Source organism: Felis catus, chromosome C1 (assembly GCF_018350175.1).
Source record: "Felis catus isolate Fca126 chromosome C1, F.catus_Fca126_mat1.0, whole genome shotgun sequence".
Taxonomy (NCBI): domain Eukaryota; kingdom Metazoa; phylum Chordata; class Mammalia; order Carnivora; family Felidae; genus Felis; species Felis catus.
This window is the reverse complement of record NC_058375.1, coordinates 203,145,305-203,166,663: the sequence shown is the minus strand read 5'-3', so window position 1 is coordinate 203,166,663 and position 21,359 is coordinate 203,145,305. Positions and strand designations below refer to the sequence as shown.

The 21,359-nt window shown below is 53.0% G+C and overlaps 1 protein-coding gene across 5 annotated transcripts; it reads left to right on the top strand.

Moving 5' to 3' along the window:
- The first annotated feature begins 1,655 nt into the window (after window positions 1-1,655).
- Window positions 1,656-21,148, top strand: PTPRN (protein tyrosine phosphatase receptor type N). Of its 5 annotated transcripts, none has more exons than XM_019838716.3 (23): window positions 1,659-1,874; window positions 3,317-3,367; window positions 3,603-3,716; window positions 6,816-6,912; window positions 7,795-8,056; window positions 8,142-8,496; window positions 8,915-9,049; window positions 9,655-9,689; window positions 10,589-10,863; window positions 11,085-11,171; window positions 11,491-11,570; window positions 11,748-11,812; window positions 12,737-12,955; window positions 13,393-13,593; window positions 13,694-13,841; window positions 14,002-14,075; window positions 14,314-14,391; window positions 14,494-14,613; window positions 15,823-15,989; window positions 18,781-18,834; window positions 19,967-20,031; window positions 20,226-20,299; window positions 20,460-21,148. In XM_019838716.3, the coding sequence occupies exons 1-23, from the start codon at window positions 1,760-1,762 to the stop codon at window positions 20,529-20,531; spliced, it is 2,943 nt and encodes a 980-aa protein (XP_019694275.1). In that variant the 5' UTR covers window positions 1,659-1,759; the 3' UTR covers window positions 20,532-21,148. The 5 variants fall into 5 exon arrangements, with proteins under 5 accessions (XP_044890448.1, XP_044890450.1, XP_044890449.1 ...); XM_011285542.4 differs by having other exon boundaries at window positions 1,660-1,874; window positions 8,918-9,049; XM_045034513.1 differs by lacking the exon at window positions 11,085-11,171 and having other exon boundaries at window positions 1,656-1,874.
- Window positions 21,149-21,359: the final 211 nt, after the last annotated feature.

Genomic DNA, 21,359 nt, shown 5'->3' with positions numbered 1-21,359 from the left:
CAGTTGGTTAAGTGATAGACTCTTGGTTTTGGCTCAGATCATGATCTCATGGTTCCTGATCTCCAGCCCCTGCATTGGGCTCCATGCTGACGGCACAGAGCCTACTTGAGATTCTCTCTCTCCCTCTCTCTCTCTGCCCCTTTCCTGCTCCCACCCTCTCTCTCAAAATAAGTAAAAAATGTTTAAAAAATTAACCTGATCCAATCAAGACATTAGATATAACTTCTAGTTTACAGTAAATGCAGGGGATACACAGGATAGATACAGGGCAAATACAGGGAGATCTATCATGAGGAAACAATCAGACAAATACAGAAGGTGGGGAGTTGTAAATAAAAACTAACCGGGTCTATCCAACAAGACAAAGTCAAAAATGGGGGAGGGGCGTGTCTGTGTTAATTTAAAGAGAATTAAGAGACAAACCAAATGCAATGGTGGTCTTTGACTCCTATTTTGAACAAAACAGATGGAAAAAGGCATTTTTTGGAAACAATTTGAGTTTTTGAATATAAACTGAGCATTAAATGATATTAGAGAATTACTGTAAATTCTGTTAGATGTCATAAAGGCATTTGGTTTATGTGGGAAATACCCTTATTTCCTGGAGATACATAATGAGATATTTATAAGGGAAATATGATGTCTATCATTGACTCTTAAATACTAAAAAGAAACACATTTGGCAAAACAGCAGTCACTGTTAAGTCTAGATGATGTGTATATTGAGTATTTACTGTGCACCACTATCTTTTCTTGTATTTTGGAAAATTTTCCCTCAAAAGTAAGAGAATAAAGTGATCAAATCTGAACTTTAGAAAGCTCACTCCCTACCTTATTGGGAGAGAAGAGTGAAAACAAGAGACTAGTTAGATGATTACAATAATACTGGTGATGAAAAAGCACCGTGACTTAGATAAAGTAGTGAGTATGGAGGAAAGGAGTAGATGGGAGATACATTTTGCAGGTAGAGAAAGAAAGAAAGGAAGAAAGGAGAAATAAAGGGGAGTCAGGGCTAATAACAAAAGAGAATATGTGTCATGTGTTTAGTATATGCCAGTGCAGTCCTTGTTCTAAGTGACCCACATGCGTTAACTCGTGTAATCCTCACAACCACCTTGCGAGGTAGGAATTATTGGCACCTCTTTTTTTACAACTCAGGAAACTAGGGCGCAGAGAGGTTAAGCAACTTGCTCAAAGTTATACTCGCAGTAGGTGGCATTGCTAGAACTGGAATTCAGGCACACACATATAACCATCCCTGCTGTTAAGGATGATACCAGTACCATTAATTGAGACGCGTAACAGTACCTATTCTACTCACTTTTATGCTCATTTTAGGATTTATACTAACCGACTCACATGTATTTCCTGGTCCCCACCTAACTTAACCTTTTTCTCCAACCCTGGGACTGGGTGACAGAGGTGGTAGTCCTTGGGGAAAAGCAAAGGTCAAAAAGGGGTGGGGCCAAGTGAGAATTCTAGTGAAGCACCTACTATTTGGCGGAGGAGACGTGGGGCGGGTCGGCACCCCTCTAAGGCAGAGCTCTTACGCCACGCCTGACGCAAATAAGCGTAAGAGCCGGGGGTGGAGATGTCGTCACCACCCGCCCAGGGTTGGCGGAGTTGCCGCGAGAGGGGCGTCTAGACCCCGCCTCGTAGGTGGGTGGGGAGTGGCAGGCCCCGCCTCGGCCCCTCTGGCTGGCTCCGGCCAGCGTTGCTGCGGTTGTGGCAGGGGAGCAAGCGCGCCGAGCCCCGAAGGATGCGGCGCCCGCGGCGGCCTGGGGGTCCCGGGGGATCCGGGGGTCTCCGGGTGCTCGTCTGCCTCCTGCTGCTGAGCAGCCGCCCGGGAGGCTGCAGCGCCATTAGTGCCCACGGTCAGGAGGAAACGGGGGGGGGGGGGGGAGCGGGGGAAGTATGGTGCCGGGAGCAAAACTCGGTGGGGGGGTGGGGAGAAGGTAGGAAGCTCAGGTAGAATGTATGATGTCTGGAGTAGGGTAGGGGGAAGCACTGTGAGATGGGGAAGATGAGAGGGCGACTGAGAGGAAAGGGGCGTAGGCCTGGAGGTGGGGCTGGGAATACGGGGGCGGGACCTAAGAGAAACAGACTCCGGGAAAGATTGCGGGTTTGGGAGGAGGAATGGGGGTGCATATGGACAGAAGGATTTAGAGACGGGCTACAAGACCACGAGAGAAGCAAGTCGCGCCGAGGCGCCAAAGAAGTGGTGACTGGCGCTCAGGGATTGGGGGTAGGGGATAGGGGTAGGAACAGGCAGCGCTGATGTCCGGGCGGTAGGAATCAGGGTCAAGAGCATCGGGATCCCAGCTCCCAGAAGAGGATCAGACCCAAGGAGGGACGAGGGTTTCTCTTTAAGCCCAGAGAGGCAGATTGCTGCGATCGGATCTCCAATAAGAGGAAGACAGCTAGGGGAGGCGGCAAAAGAGGGTAAAGGGAGAGGGGTCCTTTCCTGTCCCCCTCCCCACTGCCAGGCCGATGCTGACTCACATCTGAGCGGACAGAGACAGTCAGCGCTGACTCATGGGCCGGGGGAGGGTGGGGTGGTGGGGTGCGTGGGGGAAGGGGCGCAGCCTCACTGACGCCCTCCTTCCCCACCTGGTTTGGAGGCCAATACAGGGTACTTCCTGTGGCACTGTGGGTTGGTAGGGTGGCAAATGAAGTCTAGAACGGTGGAAGGGTCAGGTCTGTGGAGATTCCTGACCCTAGCTCCCCTCCCTCCCCCATAACTGCTTCCAGGCTAGCCCTCGGCAGCCTCAGGCTCAGAGCTTCAGCACCGTGGACAGCGCCAGCGGCTCTGGGGCCGCTGACCTCAGGAACAGTATGGGGAGCATTGCCCTAGAGACACCCCACCCTTGCCCCTTTCCCACACGGAGGGAAGGTGTGCTAGGGTTTCCATCACTTCTGAGTCCCAACTTATCATAGTTAGGATGCTTTGGGAGATTTGGGGAGGAAAGTCCCTTCTCAGAATTTGGCCAAAAATGTCCCTGTAGTAATTCTATGAGAGTAGAAGTATATGATCCTCTACTACCCCCATGCACCTGGAAGGCTTCTACCCATCACCCAGTTAAGCAAACTGAGGTTTTTAGGGAAACTATCCAGGCTCTCAGATCCTTAAAATCCAAAGTCAGATCCTGTGCTTCCTTCTGTTAAGAATTCTAGGCCTCTTCCCTACTCTCCTCCCAGCTTCAATCCTCTTAGAATGAAAGAATGGACCCCATCTCCTTCCCCCTTTCCCAGCCTGTTTATCCTCTGACCATTCTATGTGTATGGATGTCTGAGCAGCTCACCTTTCCCCCTACAGGCTGTCTGTTTGACCGCAGACTCTGCTCTCACCTTGAAGTCTGTATTCAGGGTGAGTGAGGCTCAGGCATAGGATTTACAAGATGGGGAACACAACAAGAAAGAAGTGTGGGGGAGGTCGGGGGGGGGGGGAAGTGGTACTAGTCCTGGGGAGAAGTGGGAAGGGCCTGAAGGAGCAGGGTTCTGAAGCCAAGAGAGGAGATGGAGAGGATAGTGCCCATTTGCAACCTGGACTTTAGAAAGCCTCTTGTCCAAGCCCCCTACTGACACCACTTTTGTGCTCTTAGATGGCTTGTTTGGACAATGCCAGGTGGGAGTGGGGCAAGCCCGGCCCCTTTTGCAAGTCACCTCCCCAGTTCTTCAGCGCTTACAAAGTGTGCTCCGACAGCTCATGTCCCAAGGTGAGGTCTAGCTGCACTGAAAGAGAGGCCTTGGAAACTTGGTTGTACAGGGTGGGGAAGTGAGCGTGCACCTGACTCAAGGGTTTCTCTTTATGAAACATTCTTTTCACACCTACTTCTGGAGCCTCACCTTCACAGACCTTGCTAGAGAAGGGGGCAAGACAGGAGTGGGAGGTGGAGCCATAGAGATGGGCTGTCCACACTCAGACTCTTTGGAAGAGTCTAGAGGAGGCTTCTAGAAGGAGCCACTGGAAGAGACCAGCATCCGTCTCCCTAGGGCCAGCGCACTCCCTGGAACTGAGTGCTCCAGAACCATGAATCCTGGAGTGCTCTGCCAGATCACTCCACTCATAAAATTCACTCATTCAACAACTATTTATTGAGGATTTACTATATAAGCTTAGTTTTAGGTGCTTGGGATGTATCAGGGAATAAAACAGACAAAGATCTCTGTGTATTGGGGCTTACATTTTGGAACTTAGGAAGGGAATGCAATATATAAATTAGAAAACATATAGTATGTTTTTTTTTAATAATTTATTTTTTTTCAACGTTTATTTATTTTTGGGACAGAGAGAGACAGAGCATGAACGGGGGAGGGGCAGAGAGAGAGGGAGACACAGAATCGGAAACAGGCTCCAGGCTCTGAGCCATCAGCCCAGAGCCCGATGCGGGGCTTGAACTCACGGACCGCGAGATCATGACCTGGCTGAAGTCGGACGCTTAACCGACTGCGCCACCCAGGCGCCCCACATATAGTATGTTTTAAGGTGATAAGTGACATGGAAAAAATTACAAATATTACAGCATGATAAAGAGGTCAGAAATGGTCGGGTGGGAAGCTTCAGTATCAACCTGGGTAGTCAAGGTAGACTTTTTTGAGACTATGAAATTTGAACAAAGACATCAAGGCAGTGGAGGTGTTTTCCAGAAGGTTATCTGGGGGCAGTGTTTCAAGCTGATCAAACAGCTAGAACAAAAGCCTTTACTAAAGCAGAAGCATGAGTTTGAGGAACATCATGGAGAACACCTCTATGGTGTGGCTATAGAGGAGTGATAGGGAAAGTGGAAGATGCAGTCAGATAGGTATGGGGGGAAGAGACGCAGATCATTGTAGGGCCTTATAAGAAAATTGTTGTCTTTACTCTGAGTAAAAGAGGAACCCATCACAAGGTTTTGAGACTAGGGGCGCATAATCTCACGTCTACCTAAAAAGGGTCATGCTTGCTGTTGTTGAGAATAGACTGAAGGGAGTCTAGGGTAGAAGCAGGGAGATCATTAAAAGCTACCGCAGTGACTCACGTAAGAGATGAATGTGGCATGGACCAGGTGGTTGCAGGGAGGAATTTAAGATGTTCTTTCAAGGGGCACCTGGGTGGCTCAGTCAGTTGATCATCTGACTCTTAATTTCGGCTCAGGTCATGATCCCAGGGTTGCGGGCTCAAGCCCCATGTCAGGCTCTGTGCTGAGTGCGGGGCCTGCTAAGGATTCTCTCTCTCACTCTCCCTCTCTCTCTGTCTCTCTAAAATAAATAAAGAATGGGGAAAAAAAGACCTTCATTCAAGTACAGTGGGAAGCTGAGAGTATGAGGTTGGGTTTTGAAATATGGAGTATTCCGGAGTGGAGATATAAATTGCAATTAAACCCATGATGTAGATGAGATAAGCAAAGGCTTTAGTGTATATGAAGAAGAGGCCTAGAGAATTATAATATTAAGAGGACCAGGACAAGGAGAGGAACCAACAAAGGAGACGGAGAAAGGGGAACCAATGAGGTAGGAGGAAAAACAAGAATGTCTAGTGTTCTAGAAGCCAAGCAGAAGTGTATTGCAGAGAAAGGAGCGATCAATGGTATCAAATAATGATGATAGATGAAACGGGATGAGATCTGAGAACTGGCCACTGGCTTTAGATATGCAGAAGTCACTGGCGATTTTGATGAAAATAGTTTTGGTAGAGTAGGTGGGAATAAAATCCTGAATAGAGTGGATTCAAAGGGAATGAGAGGAAAAGAATTGGATACAGCCAGCACAGATAACATTTCCAAGGAGTCTTGCTGCAAAGAAAAGGAAAGAAATGGAGTGAGAGCTGGAGAGGAATGTGGGGTCATGCAGTAACTTTTTAAGTTGAAAGGAGCTCCATCATGTTTGTATGCTAAAGAGAATAATTCGGTAGAGAGCAGAGAAAAATGATCACATAGGAAATAGGGGGAAATTGCAGAGAAGACGTTCTTGAGTAGATAGTAGGGGATGAAATCTAGTGCTTAACTGGAGGGATTGGCCCTAAATAGGATGAGCTATCTAATGTTCATAGGCAAGAAGGCAAGTATGGATGCTAGTAGGTCCTAGAATGTGAGTTAAGAGCAGACTATTAATTCAGAAGCAAGGAAGAAGGAATGGGAGTAGAGAGTGGGAGATTATTCCTTTAGAATAAGTGACTGACCTTTCCGGAGAGCAGTTTCATGAAAGGCAAGAGTCAGACAGGAGATCTGCGTCAGCACAAGATAATTGATGGTGGTGGTGGAGGCGGGGGTGGTGGTGAAGGTTTAAAATGTGTGCAGTGCTTTGGAGTTTTCTAAGCACTTTCATTTCCCTGATTGCACTTGATCTTCACAACAGCCCCATGTCTTTTTCCCACCTTACCAATAAAGAAAAGCAAGGTTCAGGGTGAACAAAAATAAGAATAGGAGTGATAATGATGACAATAATAAGAGCAGCTGTTTAAAGTTCACAACGTGACAGGTACAGTTCATACCATTTTACATTAGGTTATTTTAATTATCACAATCTTAGGAGGTATAAACCCCCATTTTACAGAAGAGAGAATTGAGGCTCAGACAGGTTCAGCAATTTGCCCCAAGTCACACAATGAGTAAGTGGCAAACTTAGTTTCACTGGAGGCAGTCTGACTCCCAAATCTGTACCTGAGACTGGGAAGAGGGCAGCTCAGATCAGCCACCAAGTCTCTGGAGCATCTCCACTGCCCCTCTGCTCTACCAAACTCAGTACACTGCCGGGTAGGGAGTGCGGTTTTGATTTTCACCGTTACTGGGCCCTCAGACTGTCCCGAGCCAACCTCACCCTATCCTGTCCCCTGGCAGGATTGTCCTGGCACGATGACCTCACCCAGTATGTGATCTCCCAGGAGATGGAGCGCATCCCCAGGCTTCGCCCCCCAGAGCCCCGTCCAAGGGACAGGTAGGCATCTTTTCCCAACAGCTCGAGCACAGAAAGGCTGGTGGGCCTGTGGTCTTCCTAATGGACAGACAGAGGGAAGTGACCACCAAGGTCAGCAGCCTAAGGCAAAGGAAAAGAGGTTCAGGAGTGGTCATCTGGCGTGTTCACATGCTTAGCAGGAGCTGAGCTCATCCCCGGGGATCCAGTAAAACAGCAAAAAAAATATTTTTGAAAACTTGGACATTTCATAATTTAAAAGAAGCATCAAAGGGTCAGCATGGGACAAATACGAGTTTTGTCGTACTGAAGTTGTTTAATGTTCCATTTCATTGCTATGTGGAATGATATGTGGAAAGACCATCATCTTTTTGTGGTTAGGGCCTATGAAAGCATTGTTCAGACCCTGCAAAGCAGAGGAAAGTAAACGAGGGTCGTGGGGCTCAAGTGATGATACCAGGAGAAAGAAGGCAGAGTGGGGTGGGAGGGTAGAGTCGAGGGGCACAGTACTGACTGTTTGAAGGCCAGGTGTGGGCATATGAATATAGGCGAAACGAGGCAAACTGTAGCCCCAGTTTATCTAGAGAGGTGCCTGGCTGCCTTCCCCTGTACCCGTTCTCTCCTTTTCCATCCCCTGCCTCACTCTTCCCTAACCTCTGCCGCTGTGTTTCAGGGACCCAGGCATGCTTACCCGGGAGGCAATGATCTATGCCCAGGCTTGGCCCTCTGGTCCTTCCCCATGCTACTGTCTCTTTCCCTGAGACTACCTCATTTTTTTTTTAAGAGGTCAGGCTTACTGTAAACTGCTGAGCCTGTCTGGTCCCACCATCTCTGTGTCCTGTAGGCTCTGTACACCCTTGCCCCGTGCAACCAACACACACACATACACTTTGCTTTCTTCCCCAGATCTGGCTTGGTGCCCAGGAGACCTGGTTCTGCTGGGGAGCTGCTTTTACAGGGCATCCCTACTGGCTCCACCCCTGCTGCCCAGCACCGGCTTCCTCAACCTCCAGTGGGTGGGAGTGGTGGGGGGGTGGGCTCTCCACTGTCCTCTCTGCAGGCTGAACTGCTGCCCCCCCTCTTGGAGCATCTGCTGCTACCCCCGCAGGCCCCCCACCCTGCCCTGAGCTATGAACCTGCCCTGCTGCAGCCCTACCTGTTTCATCAGGTGAGCTTTAAACACCGGCCCCACCCCAACACCTATCCCCGAGCCCTGACATCTGCTCTCACCTGGATCTCTGATTTCCCCACAGTTTGGCTCCCGCGATGGCTCTCGGGGCTCAGAGAGCTCACCCGGGATGGTCAGCGTCGGCCCCATACCCAAGGCCGAGCCTTCTGCCCTCTTCAGCAGAACTGCCTCCAAGGGCATGTTTGGGGCTCACTCTGACCACTCCTATGGGGACCCTCCAGGGCCTTCACCTGGTCAGCTTTTCCAGGAATCAGGGCTTTTCTACCTGGCCCAGGAGCTGCCAGTGCCCAGCAGGGCCAGGGCACCGAGGCTGCCAGAGCAAGGGGGCAGCAGCCGGCCAAAGGATTCTTCAGAGGGCTACGAGGAAGAAGGGCTAGAAGGTCACAGGGAGAAGCTTCTTTCTCCAGCAGAGCAGCCAGGTAATGGAGTTCTCAGCATCCATTCCCCTCCTGTGGGCGCTGCATTCGGGGTCTCCTTCCTAACTATCCATGCATTCATTAACCTGCCCTTAAAGTCATTCATACATTTAATGTCCACTGACAACCTAATCTCTGCCAGGCACTAGGCGGGCAGTGAGGATACTGTAGGGGGTGGAGCTGACATAACTCCTTCAGCTGGAGAGTCACGATGTCCATGGTGGTCCTGAAGTCTGGTCTTGGCCCTAGGAAGGCCTTTCCCCCCAAAGTGTGGACAAGGGCTGGAAGGTGGAGGGCATCAGTTTCCTGGTGTTTGAAAAGAAGCTCTTAAATGTGCTAGTACCCTCCCCCACCCCCAGCACATCCCACAAGTTCATCTCACCACCACCCTCTCGCCATGAGCTCTGCGTCTTGCTCCCAGCAGATGTGACTCTGCAGAGACTGGCATCTGTGCTCGCGGGCTATGGGGTGGAGCTGCGTCAGCTGACCCCTGAGCAGCTCTCCAGCCTCTCAACCCTGCTGCAGCTGCTGCCCAAGGGCTCAGGACGAAATCTGGGTGAGTGTCCAGGCAGAGAAACTAGCAACTACCAGCTCCGTGATGGCGTCTTGCCCCCATCTCTCAAGACCACATGGAGCAGCCTAGAGGGCAACGGTCAGGGTCAGGGAAGGGAGTTCTTTTGAGACACAAGCACAGGGTCATTGCCTGCCAAGAGCAGGAAGCAAGGGAGTGGGGTGGTAAGCTGAGTTAGAGCAGGAAAGAACTGCAGGGTGGGAGTAATGGAAGAAGCCAACAGGGGGTATGAGCAGGGATCACTAGGCACCAAGGAAGGTGGGTGGATGATAACAGCCTCTAAGGAAGGGAGAGGCCAATGCAAAGGTGAAGCCAATAATTGACGGGTAGGGAGAGGACTGAATAAAGAATAGTTTTGAGAGGTGCAGCCAATAACACAGGGAGAAGCTGACAAAACAATTATAAGGTAGAAGCAAACAGGCTTGAGGCCATGCTTAGGATCAGACCAAAGACAGGGCTGGGTCACTGACTGAGGGAAAAGAGGCCACAGTAGGCTCGGAGCCCCTGGCCCTCTCTCCCGCCCATGTTGTGTGGACCTTGGCCTTGGCCTTGACCCTTTGCCCAAAGTCTTGTTTTTCCTGTCTCTACAGGAGGGGCTGTAAACGTTGGAGCTGACAACAAGAAAGTGAGTTTGTGGCACCTCCCTGGCCCTCAGAGCCCCTGCCAGCAACCCCCCTTGTCCAAATCTAAACCTCAGCATCGGGACCCAAATCTGTGTCCTCCACACCTCTTCATTTGGGGCGGCGGGGAGCAGGGGGGGACCCAGGCCCAGGGACTGCAAGTCATTGCCTAAGATCTCACTTCAGGTTGATGGCGGAGCTGGGTCTAGAAGCTGGAATTCTCGACTCGCTGCTTTTTTTCACTATAGTCATTTCAGGCCCTGCTCTGAGGATCCCTAGGCGAAGGGGGAGTTGCAAGCACGCATGCTCCTGGCCCCCCTGTAGCCTGAAGAACTCTCTCTTTTTCACATGTTGGACTTCTGCGATTTTGTGGCTACACAGAAGTCTAAAACCTATCACCAGCCTGTTCACCTCTCTCCTAACGCCACCTTCCCTTACTCCAGAGGCTCTCCCCACTCCAGTCCCATCTTGCAGACCATTACTGACCAGGCTGCACTCATTCAATCCTTTATTCATCCATTCATCCACCTGACTCACTTTTCTGGGTAACCTCTCTGTGCCCAGTGTTGCCCTGGGCCCTGGGGGGTAGAAAGAAACAAGTCCAGAGGTCCTCTTTAGGGACCTCAGAGTTGGGATGTGGACCCCCATTCCCCTATCCCCTCTACTGTCCAGAGATCATACCTCTATCCTTTTTTTTTTTAATGCTTATTTGTTTTTGAGAGAGAAAGAGAGGGGTGGGCAGAGAGAGGGGGCGGACAGAGGATCTTAAACGGGCTCTGTGCTGACAGCAGAGAGCCTGATGCAGGGCTTGAACTCACAAACTGTGAGATCATGACCTGAGCCAAAGTCAGACGCTTGACCGACTGAGCCACCCAGGTGCCCCTCTATCCTCTCTTCTAAACAGACAGTGGAAGAGCAGGTGCAGCGTGGAAACACAGTGGAGCCTCCGCCCCCCACACCCTCCCTTCCTGGATACCCCACTGCCAGCCCCACTTCCAGTAAAGCCCAGCGGGTGCTGATCTCTGGATCCTCTGAGCCCCCCAAAGCTATTGGCCACCCTGCCACACCGGTCCTGCTGGAGAAGAAAAGTTCCCTGGGCCAGAGCCAGCCCACAGTGGTGAGGCCGCCCTCAGCTCAGCCATCAGCAGAGGAGTACGGCTACATTGTCACTGACCAGAAGTAAGGGCTTCAGCCTGGGGAAGATTTCTAGTCTACCCTCCCGGAGGGTGGGGGGTGGGTTGGCCTGCCTGGGCCAGAAACAGAGAGCAGAAATCCAGATGTGCATTGGATGGGGGTTGGAGTGGGGAGTGAGCTGCTCTGCATCCTTGGAGGTGGCTTGTTTCAAGGAAGTGGCTAAAAGGATCCCCGCTTTCCTTTCTCTGCTCGCTCCCTGCCTCCAGGCCCCTGAGTCTGGCTGCAGGAGTGAAGCTGCTGGAGATCCTAGCTGAGCATGTTCACGTGTCCTCGGGCAGCTTCATCAACATCAGGTGGGGCTGGTCTCTGGTATCTAGAAGGTAGCTTGAGGGGAGAGGTGGCTGGTGGGACTCAGGGAAGGAAGGGAAGACAAAGTCTTGGTGAGTGGCCAAGGCAGGCACCCCCGCCACACACACACACACACACACACACACACACACACACACTGGATGCTCGCCTCCTCCAGCATTTCTTGGGCCTCAAACATCCCTATAGGGCATCTCTGTTCAGCCTCAGCTTCCTTTTCTCATGGGGAGAGGGCCAGAGTTGGCCTCTCTGTTACAGTCTGGGGTCTGTGGTGGGTGAGGCAGTAATATAGCTCCTGTTTGGCAGTGTGGTGGGACCGGCCCTCACCTTCCGCATCCGACATAATGAACAGAACCTGTCTTTGGCTGATGTTACCCAGCAAGCTGGTAAATACTGCCTGGTCCCAGCCCCAGCCCTAGTAGGACATTCCTAGGCCTGTGGCTGATGCCCCCACCTTGAAATATTTCCAGCGCACACAGGCCCTGCCTGCCACCTAGCATAGCATGACAGGGGGTGGGGACCACATGTGGCTGGAGAGAGTCTGACCTACATCTTCCCTGCAGGGCTGGTGAAATCAGAACTGGAAGCACAGACAGGGCTCCAGATCTTGCAGACAGGAGTGGGACAGGTATGAGAACTGAAGAATCAGCTGAAACCCCAGAGGGCTGACGTTGCCCGCAAGAGATGGGGGCAAACTTGGCAGGAGAACCAGAGCTGAAACTCCTGGACCTGGCTGGCCCGCTGGCTTTGCCAAAGCAGCCCTCCCCCTTGCAGTTTCCTTTCTGGCCAGCAGATGGCCCCAGTGGCGGCTCTTCCCGCGACCCCCAGCCCCTATTGCTGGACCAGCCTTCCATAGGAAGGCCTCCTGCTTGGAGGAACGACCTGAGATGTCCATAGCCTTCTGGAACAAAATCTCTAAATTTTAAGGGAAGATCCTATGCAGAAAGGACACTAAATTCAAATATAATTATAAAACATATAATTTATAGATTTTAATTATTAGTTAATATTTTGAGAGAGAGTGTGAGCAGAGGAGGGGCAGAGAGAGAGGGAGAGAGAATCCCAAGCAGGCTCCACGCTGTCAGCACTGAGCCCAACACTGGGCTCGATCTCACAATCCATGAGATCACGACCTGAGATGAAATCAAGAGTCAGACGCTTAACCAACTGAGCCACCCAGGCACCCCTAAACTCAAACTAGATTTCTATTCTGCATCCAACACTGATGCCTCCCATTCTACTATTCGATTCCTTGCTGTATCTCCAAACTTCTCTACATCCATTGTTTAAATGCAAAAACTCCTGGGGTGGGGTCATCCAGTAAGTTTCAGGCAGTGCAGTGTGGTTGAGCTCGTCTGATGGGGACTGAGAAGGAGGACCTTGGGTCTATCTGAAACCTTCTGCCGATGCCACCATGCCCTGCCCTTTCAGCTTTGCCCCAGGAGACACCCTAGCAGGGAGTATGGCATATGGCAGGGGAAGACAGGGCTGAGGACCGGCTCCTACCTCTCCCCTGCCGCCACCTCCCCTGATTCTAGCCTTGTTCCCACAGAGGGAGGAGGCGGCCGCAGTCCTTCCCCGGCCGGCCCACGGCACCTCTCCCATGCGCTCCGTGCTACTCACTCTGGTGGCCCTGGCGGGTGTGGCCGGGCTGCTGGTGGCTCTGGCAGTGGCTTTGTGTGTGCGGCAGCATGCACGGCAGCGGGACAAGGAGCGCCTGGCAGCCCTGGGGCCCGAGGGAGCCCACGGTGACACTACCTTTGAGTACCAGGTGTGCAGCCCCAAAAGCTGGTTGATGAGAGGGAAATGGAAGGGGCTTGGGAGTCTGGGTCGCACATGGGGTGAGGGTGGGGTGTTGGATGGGGAGTGAGCACACATCCTTGGGAATATCCAGGCAGGGGCTACAGAAGCCCAAGCTGGGGTATTGGGGGGGCATTTCGAACGGATGGGAATTGGGAGATGGTTCCTAAAGTTCTTCCCAATGCAACAATTCTGGGGTTCTGGGATTCCCCTCTAATATCTGAAGCTCTCATAGGCACCCCCCAAACAGAACACTCTTGAAAAGGATGAGGTCCAGGGTAGAAAAGCCTACCCCACAAGAGAAGGATTTCCTATAAAATCAATCAAGGATAAGCCTAGAATTGAACCCAGGACTCTGCTGAAAAGGCTTCAAGGGGCCTGGGACCCTGCCTGATTTTTCTTCTGCAGGACCTGTGCCGCCAGCACATGGCCACAAAGTCCCTGTTCAACCGGGCGGAGGGCCCGCCGGAACCTTCTCGCGTGAGCAGCGTGTCCTCCCAGTTTAGTGATGCGGCCCAGGCCAGCCCCAGCTCCCACAGCAGCACGCCATCCTGGTGCGAGGAACCCGCCCAGGCCAACATGGACATCTCCACAGGGCACATGATTCTGGTCAGGACTGGGCCCGGGCCCAGAGCCGGTGAAGGGACAGGATGGTGGGAGAGGCAGGGCTGAGGGTGTGGGCCGGAGCCAGGCTGTGCTATCCCCGTAGGCGTACATGGAGGACCATCTGCGGAACCGGGACCGCTTGGCCAAGGAGTGGCAGGCCCTGTGTGCCTACCAGGCAGAGCCCAACACCTGTGCCACCGCCCAGGGGGAGGGAAACATCAAAAAGAACCGCCACCCTGACTTTCTGCCCTGTGAGTGAGTCCTGCTGGCCAGCCTGGCCCAGCCCTCTCTCTGCTGGGAACTCTGGAGGGCTTGGGGGAGGGGCTGGCCGCCTGGCTCAGGCCAAGTGGCAGAGGGACCGGCACCCCAATGACCGAGGGGCACCTGAGGTGAGACGTGGGGTCTGTGCAGATGATCACGCTCGCATCAAGCTGAAGGTGGAGAGCAGCCCTTCTCGGAGTGATTACATCAACGCCAGCCCCATTGTAAGTGGCCCCAGCTCCAGCCCCCTCCTCTGCCCCATTTTTATCCTGCCTGCATGAACTCCATTACCTTCTGGTCACCATCCACCCCACCTGAGGCCCTGGAATTGTGAGGCCGGGTATCCTGGCATGGAAATGGGGGTTTCTCAAGCTCACCCACATCCTGGCCTGCTCCCTTTGACCAAGCCTCTCCCCAGGAGCATGTCCCATTCTGGCTCATGATGTATCTTCCCTGCCCCAGATTGAGCACGACCCTCGAATGCCAGCCTACATAGCCACACAGGGCCCGCTGTCCCATACCATCGCAGACTTCTGGCAGGTAAGTTCTTGGAAGGAGGGCTTCTCCAGGGACCAGTGGCCTTTGAGGGCAGCTGGGGCCAGCTGGGTCCCAGAGACGTTAGAGCGGAGTCTCTGTCCCTAGATGGTGTGGGAGAGTGGCTGCACTGTCATCGTCATGCTGACCCCACTGGTGGAGGATGGTGTCAAGCAGTGTGACCGCTACTGGCCAGATGAGGGGTCCTCCCTCTACCACGTATATGAGGTCAGCAAGGCCCCTATAGCCAGGGGACAGTGGGAATGGAGAGAGTGGGTGGAGAACCAGTCATACATGTATGAATGTATATGCATATAAACATGCATATGCACACACACACATTCACACATACACGTACATCTACACATATGTGTCCAGTCTAGGGCCAGAAAGCATTTATAGGGACCGAAGGTGAAAGGTACAGAAATGAACCCATAAAACCACCAAAACTGAGGTAAGCAACTAAGAGTCAAGAGTATATGAGACAGGGAAGATAAGTAAAACCAAAGACCAACATTAAGACCTACTTTATTTATTTATTTATTTATTTTTAAATTTTTTTTCAACGTTTATTTATTTTTGGGACAGAGAGAGACAGAGCATGAATGGGGGAGGGGCAGAGAGAGAGGGAGACACAGAATCAGAAACAGGCTCCAGGCTCTGAGCCATCAGCCCAGAGCCCGACGCAGGGCTCAAACTCACGGACCGCGAGATCGTGACCTGGCTGAAGTTGGACGCTTAACCGACTGCGCCACCCAGGGGCCCCAAGACCTACTTTAATTGAGCCTCACTTAGCTCTGAGTTTCCTGGAAGCCAAAGCCAAGAAAGAAATACCATCAGTCACATAGGTTGCCCATAGAAGGCAGACACAAACTTTTTCCTTAGGAGAGAGGCGAGGTAGGGGGGGAACTGAGTGGAGGCAAAGCCAGACGAGGAAAGAGGAACAGGTTCCTGACACATGGAAGGTGCCCCTCCTGTAAAACAAGGGTCACTAAGAGCACACTAGAAGCTTCTCATCACCAGGTGAGCCCTGAACCCAGAGAGTAGGTATTCCATCATCAGATGAGCACTCGGCAGTCTTTTTTAAACTTTTTAAAAATTGGTGTTGCTCATGGTTAAAGGGGAAAAATAAAACTATAGAGGTCCATCAAGCTTTGTGGTGTGTGTGGCACACTTTGCTAGACTCTGTGAGGAAGAGGAAAGAGAAACTCTGACCTCAAGAAGCCCGCAATAGTTGTGTCTAGGTGGAAAAACCACCAGTTGTCCTGAGCGGCAGATAAGAGACGCAGACGACTAGGGGGCTTGGGGACAGCTGGGACAGTTGGAGCAGGCAGTCGGGTAAGCTTCTTGGAGGATTTAGAATTTGAACCGGCCTGGGAAGCCGGGAGGACTTAGAGGGGCCCTGCCGTGCTCAGGCCTGGGTTCCCTCGCGGGCAGGTGAACCTGGTGTCGGAGCACATCTGGTGCGAGGACTTCCTGGTGCGCAGTTTCTACCTGAAGAACGTGCAGACCCAGGAGACGCGCACGCTCACGCAGTTCCACTTCCTCAGCTGGCCGGCAGAGGGCACTCCGGCGTCCACCCGGCCGCTGCTGGACTTCCGCAGGTGAGCGTCCTGAGCCTGCGCGGAGGCGCGGCCCCAAAAGGCTCCAAGGAGCGGGCGAGAGAGCCGTCCGCACGGGAGCAAGAGGTTCGGGGGGCGGGGGAGGGGCGCTCTAGCCTGACCTGGAGCCTCCGCCTCTGACCTCCAGCCGCCGCCTTCCAGACCCCCCAACCCGGACTGATGCTCTGTCTGTGCACATCCCTCCACCCCTGTGGTCCTGCTCCGTTTCTGCTCGCTCTGTTCTGCTGGCTGTGTCCCCCTCGCCCCCTTCTCTCCCTACCTCCCCAGGTCTGGCCCCTTCTCCATTACCCCCCCGCCCCTCCCCCCAGATTCACCTTAGTTCAAGCTCCCTCCCTCTCGCCCTCTCGCCCTCTACTTGGTGCCCAGCTCCAGCACATTCCGTGTGTCCGCTCTCCTCTCCTCTCTCACTCCCTCCTGCCCATCTCCCCTTCTTTATCACTTGCTGTTTCTTTGCTTCTGTTTTTCTTTCTCCCCATCTCTCTTTCCTTCTTTTCCTTTCTCTGTCTCCTCACTCTGCCTCTCCCCTCATCTCTTGGTCTCTCTCACTGGCTGAGTCTGTCCCACTTTTTTATCTCCACGTCTCTCTCCCTGCACCTCTCCCCTGTTCTGTCCTCCGTTCCCTTTCTCCACCTCCCTGCCATCTCTGCCTCTCGCCATCTCTGTCTCACCCTCCTTCGGGTCTGTCTCCCGACTCTGTCCTTCTTCCCCCCTCCTCCTCTGTCTCTCTCCCTCTCACGGCTGCCAGTGTCATTTTTGTGATCTGCAGCTAGTATTCGCTCTCCAGTTGCATAGTCACAAAAGTGATCATTGGCAGGTGTGGCCGCTGCATGGACAGGACAATCCGATCAGGACTTGTGGGCCCAGGGGCCCCCTGAAGGCTGCTGGGAGAGCTGGGGGCTGGGGCGGGGGGGGGGGGGGTGACTCAGAGGAGACAAACACCATCAAAGGCCTTGCAGAGGATCTCCGGCTTCCTGGGGACTCGGTGGAGCCGGTGGGGGCTGGGACAGGAAGCTAACTAGGGGACTTACCCAGTTCTGACAACAAAACCACCACTAGGCCAGTCCTCCAGCATCCAGTCAGTCTTCCACTCCCCAGACAGGTGGCTGAGGAGTCTGTTGCCCCTAGTGGGGCCTCGCCCACACTGCTGCCCCCCCCAACCCCCCACCCCGGGGTCTGCAGGTGCTGAGCAGAGGTGGGAAGCTGAGGATAGTTTCTGAGCCTCAGGATAATGGTTTCTACCTGGGCTCCCTGATGCCTGAGGCACAGGTGTCTCAAAAGCAGTGCCAGGGGTAATAGAGCTATTTCCTGTTTTCCTCATTTAAAAACTCCTTATGTGCATGGACCGTTTTTTTAAGACTGCACAGGTAAGTTACAAGGTTACATTTCTTTGCTTCAGGCCAGAATTATGTAAACTCAGTTGGCATTAGACAGCCAGAACAAATTGCTGCTTAATCAGTATGGTTCAGTGAAGGTCCACCAGAGGAAAGGCAAAATATATTTTTTTGAAGTGCTAAAAGTGACCCTGAGCTAAAAGTGACAGGGAGTTCCTTGATCTCCCTGTTTCCTTACCTGTGAAATGAGGATGATGACCCATACTTAGGGAGTTGTTACAAGTGTCAACGGGATAAAGTCTGTAAAAAAATCTAGATGCCTGGCATACAGCGAGGGCTCGATTAATTCTAGATGCAATTCATGGTCATTCTTATTAAATGATTGGGAACTACTTCGGCAACTTCTGTTCAACCCCAGCTCTCTAACACATGAGCCAATTTGCTAGAAAACCATATGGACTCCTGTAAAACCATTCAAAGTCACCTAGCCCTTACAAGCCTGGGGGAATCAGACAGGAAGGCCATTAAGTTCCAAGTTTCCCCTGAAACAATCTAATAACCCCTAAGGAGGTCCTCCCTAGCCCTGGCCCATTGGGGGTATCAGGATTCTGCAGGTGACTCTCAAAGCAGAAAAGTCATAAGGGACAAGGGCAGGTTAGACTGGACCACTGAGGAAGGGACAAACCCCCTGTTCCTTCCTGAGAGGGCAGCAATCAGGGTAGCAGAAAAGAGTCTGGGGTCCAAGTGGACCCCAAGTCTAAATACGACCCAACCACAGAACACCTGTGCTGAGATAAGGCTGATTCAGGGAGACAGATAGCAACATAATGTTCAGAGCTGAGAAGTGGTCCTCCCCTGGCCAAAAGAGCTTTGTGCCTAGGTCTGCCTGACCTCACTGCTAGTAAGGACTCCAAGGAGCCTGAGTGGAGAGGGGAACAACCTGGACAGTGGTAAAGGAGGGGCAGAGCAGGAATGTGACAAGATTGCCACCCTTGAAGTCACCGGAAAGCCTGTTCTCCCTGGACTTCTGGCAGAGGTCACTATTAATATGTGTTATCATTAACGGTACTGCATTTATCGAGCACCTACTGTATGTCAAACCTTACACTTAATTCTGTACACGAATTATCTCATGTAATCACGGTGAGAAATCTAAGAAGGTTACTATTATTATCGCCCTCGTTTCGCAGGTAAGAAACCTGAGGCTCAAAGAGGTTAAATTAGTTGTTGTTCCAGGTGCACAGCGTGGGCACCTAGCTCATGAAGTGACAGGGCAAGCCCAGTGCCACCCACACCATCTCTGGTTCTTTGCCTCCAGCCCTGACTCATTTCTCCAGCCCTCTTCCCTCCTCTGCCCTGGGCATGTGGGGAGAAAAGGAAGAAAGAGAGGCCCACAGGTGGGTGCTGGTACCCCTCACCCTCACGCCCATTTCTTGTTGCAGGAAAGTGAACAAGTGCTACCGGGGCCGCTCCTGCCCCATCATTGTGCACTGCAGGTGCGTGAAGAGGGGCTGTGGGCAGAGGTGGGGATGAAAGGGGACAGGACAGCCCAGGCCAGAGGGCTCTGAGGGGGGGCACTCATGATTCCTGCCCTCTCTCTGTCCCCGGGTACATCTCCTGTGCATGCTGCCTGCCTTGATGCTGGCAAACTAAAGCCCATGGGCCAAGTTCAGCATACCATCTGTTTGTTTTTTGGGTTTTTTTTAGTTTTATATATGTGTGTATGTATGTATTTGAAGGGGGAGGGGCAGAGAGAGAGAGAAAGTGAGAATCCCAAGCAGGCTCTGTGCTGTCAGCACAGATCCCGATGCGGGGCTTGATCTCATGAACCATGAGATCATGACCTGAGCCAAAACCAAGAGTTGGACACTTAACTGACTGAGCCACCCAGATATCCCACTATCTGTGTGTGTGTATGTGTGTGTGCTTTAATGGCCCATGAGCTAACTATTGTGTTCACATTTTAAATTTTTTTTTTAACGTTTATTTATTTTTGAGACAGAGACAGACAGAGCATGAACGGGGGAGGGTCAGAGAGAGGGAGACACAGAATCTGAAACAGGCTCCAGGCTCTGAGCTGTCAGCACAGAGCCCGACGCGGGGCTCGAACTCACGGACCGCGAGATCATGACCTGAGCCGAAGTCGGCCGCTTAACCGACTGAGCCACCCAGGCGCCCCTGGTGTTCACATTTTTAAATGGTTGAAGGAAAAAAAAAAAAAAAAAAAAAAAAAAGGAATGTATGACAGAGACTGTACTTGGCCCACAAAGGAGAATGTGTACCCTCTGGCCATTGACACAAAAAGTTTGCTGAACAAAAGCCTGGCCAGAGGCTGGAAGGGGCGGTCCCATCCCCTCCTGCTGCCTTCACCTTAAGACTGAGCCGGGGATCTCCTCTTAGGTTGGCCCACTACCCAAGTGACACCCCATGGGTCACAGGCTCCCACTCAAGTCCCAGTTCCCAGGGCCAAGGGGCTATGACTGCTGCCTCCTTAGCTCACTTACGCCCTCCTCAAGCAACCCTAATGGCTCCACCAGTGTCTTCGCTACCTTAAGCCTCCCGTCTCCTCTGCCCCTTCCCCTTTTCTGCCGGGTCCTGAGCTGAGCCTGTCATCCTCTGCTGTTTCAGCGACGGTGCAGGGAGGACTGGCACTTACATCCTCATTGACATGGTACTGAACCGCATGGCAAAAGGTGAGGACCTTCCCCACAGTACCTGCAGTCCAGCCCCTGATCAGACTTTCCAGAACCCAGGCTCACAGGAGCTCTAGGAGGGACAGGTTGTTACACCCCCAGGCTTTGCCCAATCCTCCAAGCCTCCCGACCCAGGATGCTCCAGGCGTTCTGGGTCCTATCCTCCTCTGGACAACCTCCTCTCCGACCTCCAGGAGTAAAGGAGATTGACATCGCTGCCACCCTGGAGCATGTCCGTGACCAACGGCCCGGCCTCGTCCGCTCTAAGGTGACTGTTCCTCTTTGCCTTGACCGTAGCTGCCAGCCTTCCCCAGGAGGAATTCCCCTTCTCCCAAGTGACCTCCCCAGCACCCCCTCCCAAAAGCGCCCCTGGTGCACAAGCAGAGGTCGGTGCTCCCCGTCACCATCCTCCCACTGCCCTCCCCCAGGACCAGTTTGAATTTGCTCTGACTGCTGTGGCGGAGGAGGTGAACGCCATCCTCAAGGCGCTGCCCCAGTGAGACCCCTGGGGCCCCTCAGGGGGCAACCAGCCTCTGCTCCCTCTTTGCCTATGTGAGCATCCGTCTGTGTACCCACTCCTCACTCCCCAGCCCCACAACCTTGGTCCCTCTTGGGCATGGCCAGCCATCCAAGAGGAGTGTCAGGAAGGGGGAGTGGGAGGGGGCGGGGGCGGGCCCACCCCCCCCCCCCCCCGCCCACCCCGCCTCTCACACGTCAGAGCCCAGATGTCCCATGGGGGGAGCTGGCAGACAGCCAGGAGCCGAGGAGAGTCATGGGCAGCAATTCCACCCAGAGTCTTCTCCTGCCTGAGTTCCCTGGCCCCGTCTCCTGTTCTGGAAGCTCCCGCTATGTCTGTGTGGACAGAACCGGGCGAAGGGCCGCCACCCCCAGCCCTTCCTGCTTTCCCAGCCCCTGCTGCCTGCTCCCCTACCTCTGTGATGCCCCTGCTCTGGCCCCCCCCCCCCCCCCGCCCTCCCTGCTTCCCTCAGGCCTCCTCCCCCGCCCTCCTGCCACGTGCCACTCAACTCTCTCCCTCTGGCACAAGAGAACATTTCTAGAAAAATCTACTTTTGTATCAACGTGAAATAAAGTTAGTGTGTCGTGCGTGCAGCTGCAACCTGGACTCCTACGCTGTTCCGGAGGCTCTGCTTCCAGACTCCGGCTCCGGCCTCAGTGGGGAGCTGGGCCCTGCTGCATTTCGCGGGAGATGCAGATAGTGATGGGTGAGCCAGGCTGCAGAGGCTGGTTCTCAAGCCCTGAATGGTGGCCAGGAAGGAAGCAGTTCCCTGTGCTGTGCTTCCCATGTGGCTGGCAGCCTCTCTCCAAGG

Excerpts from the sequence above, each read along its gene's own strand:
- PTPRN (XM_019838716.3), top strand. The coding sequence starts at position 1,760 with ATGCGGCGCCCGCGGCGGCCTGGGGGTCCCGGGGGATCCGGGGGTCTC. Across the intron at positions 3,368-3,602 it reads CCTTGAAGTCTGTATTCAGG|ATGGCTTGTTTGGACAATGC; the intron begins GTGAGTGAGGCT and ends TTGTGCTCTTAG. Across the intron at positions 11,172-11,490 it reads GGCAGCTTCATCAACATCAG|TGTGGTGGGACCGGCCCTCA; the intron begins GTGGGGCTGGTC and ends CCTGTTTGGCAG.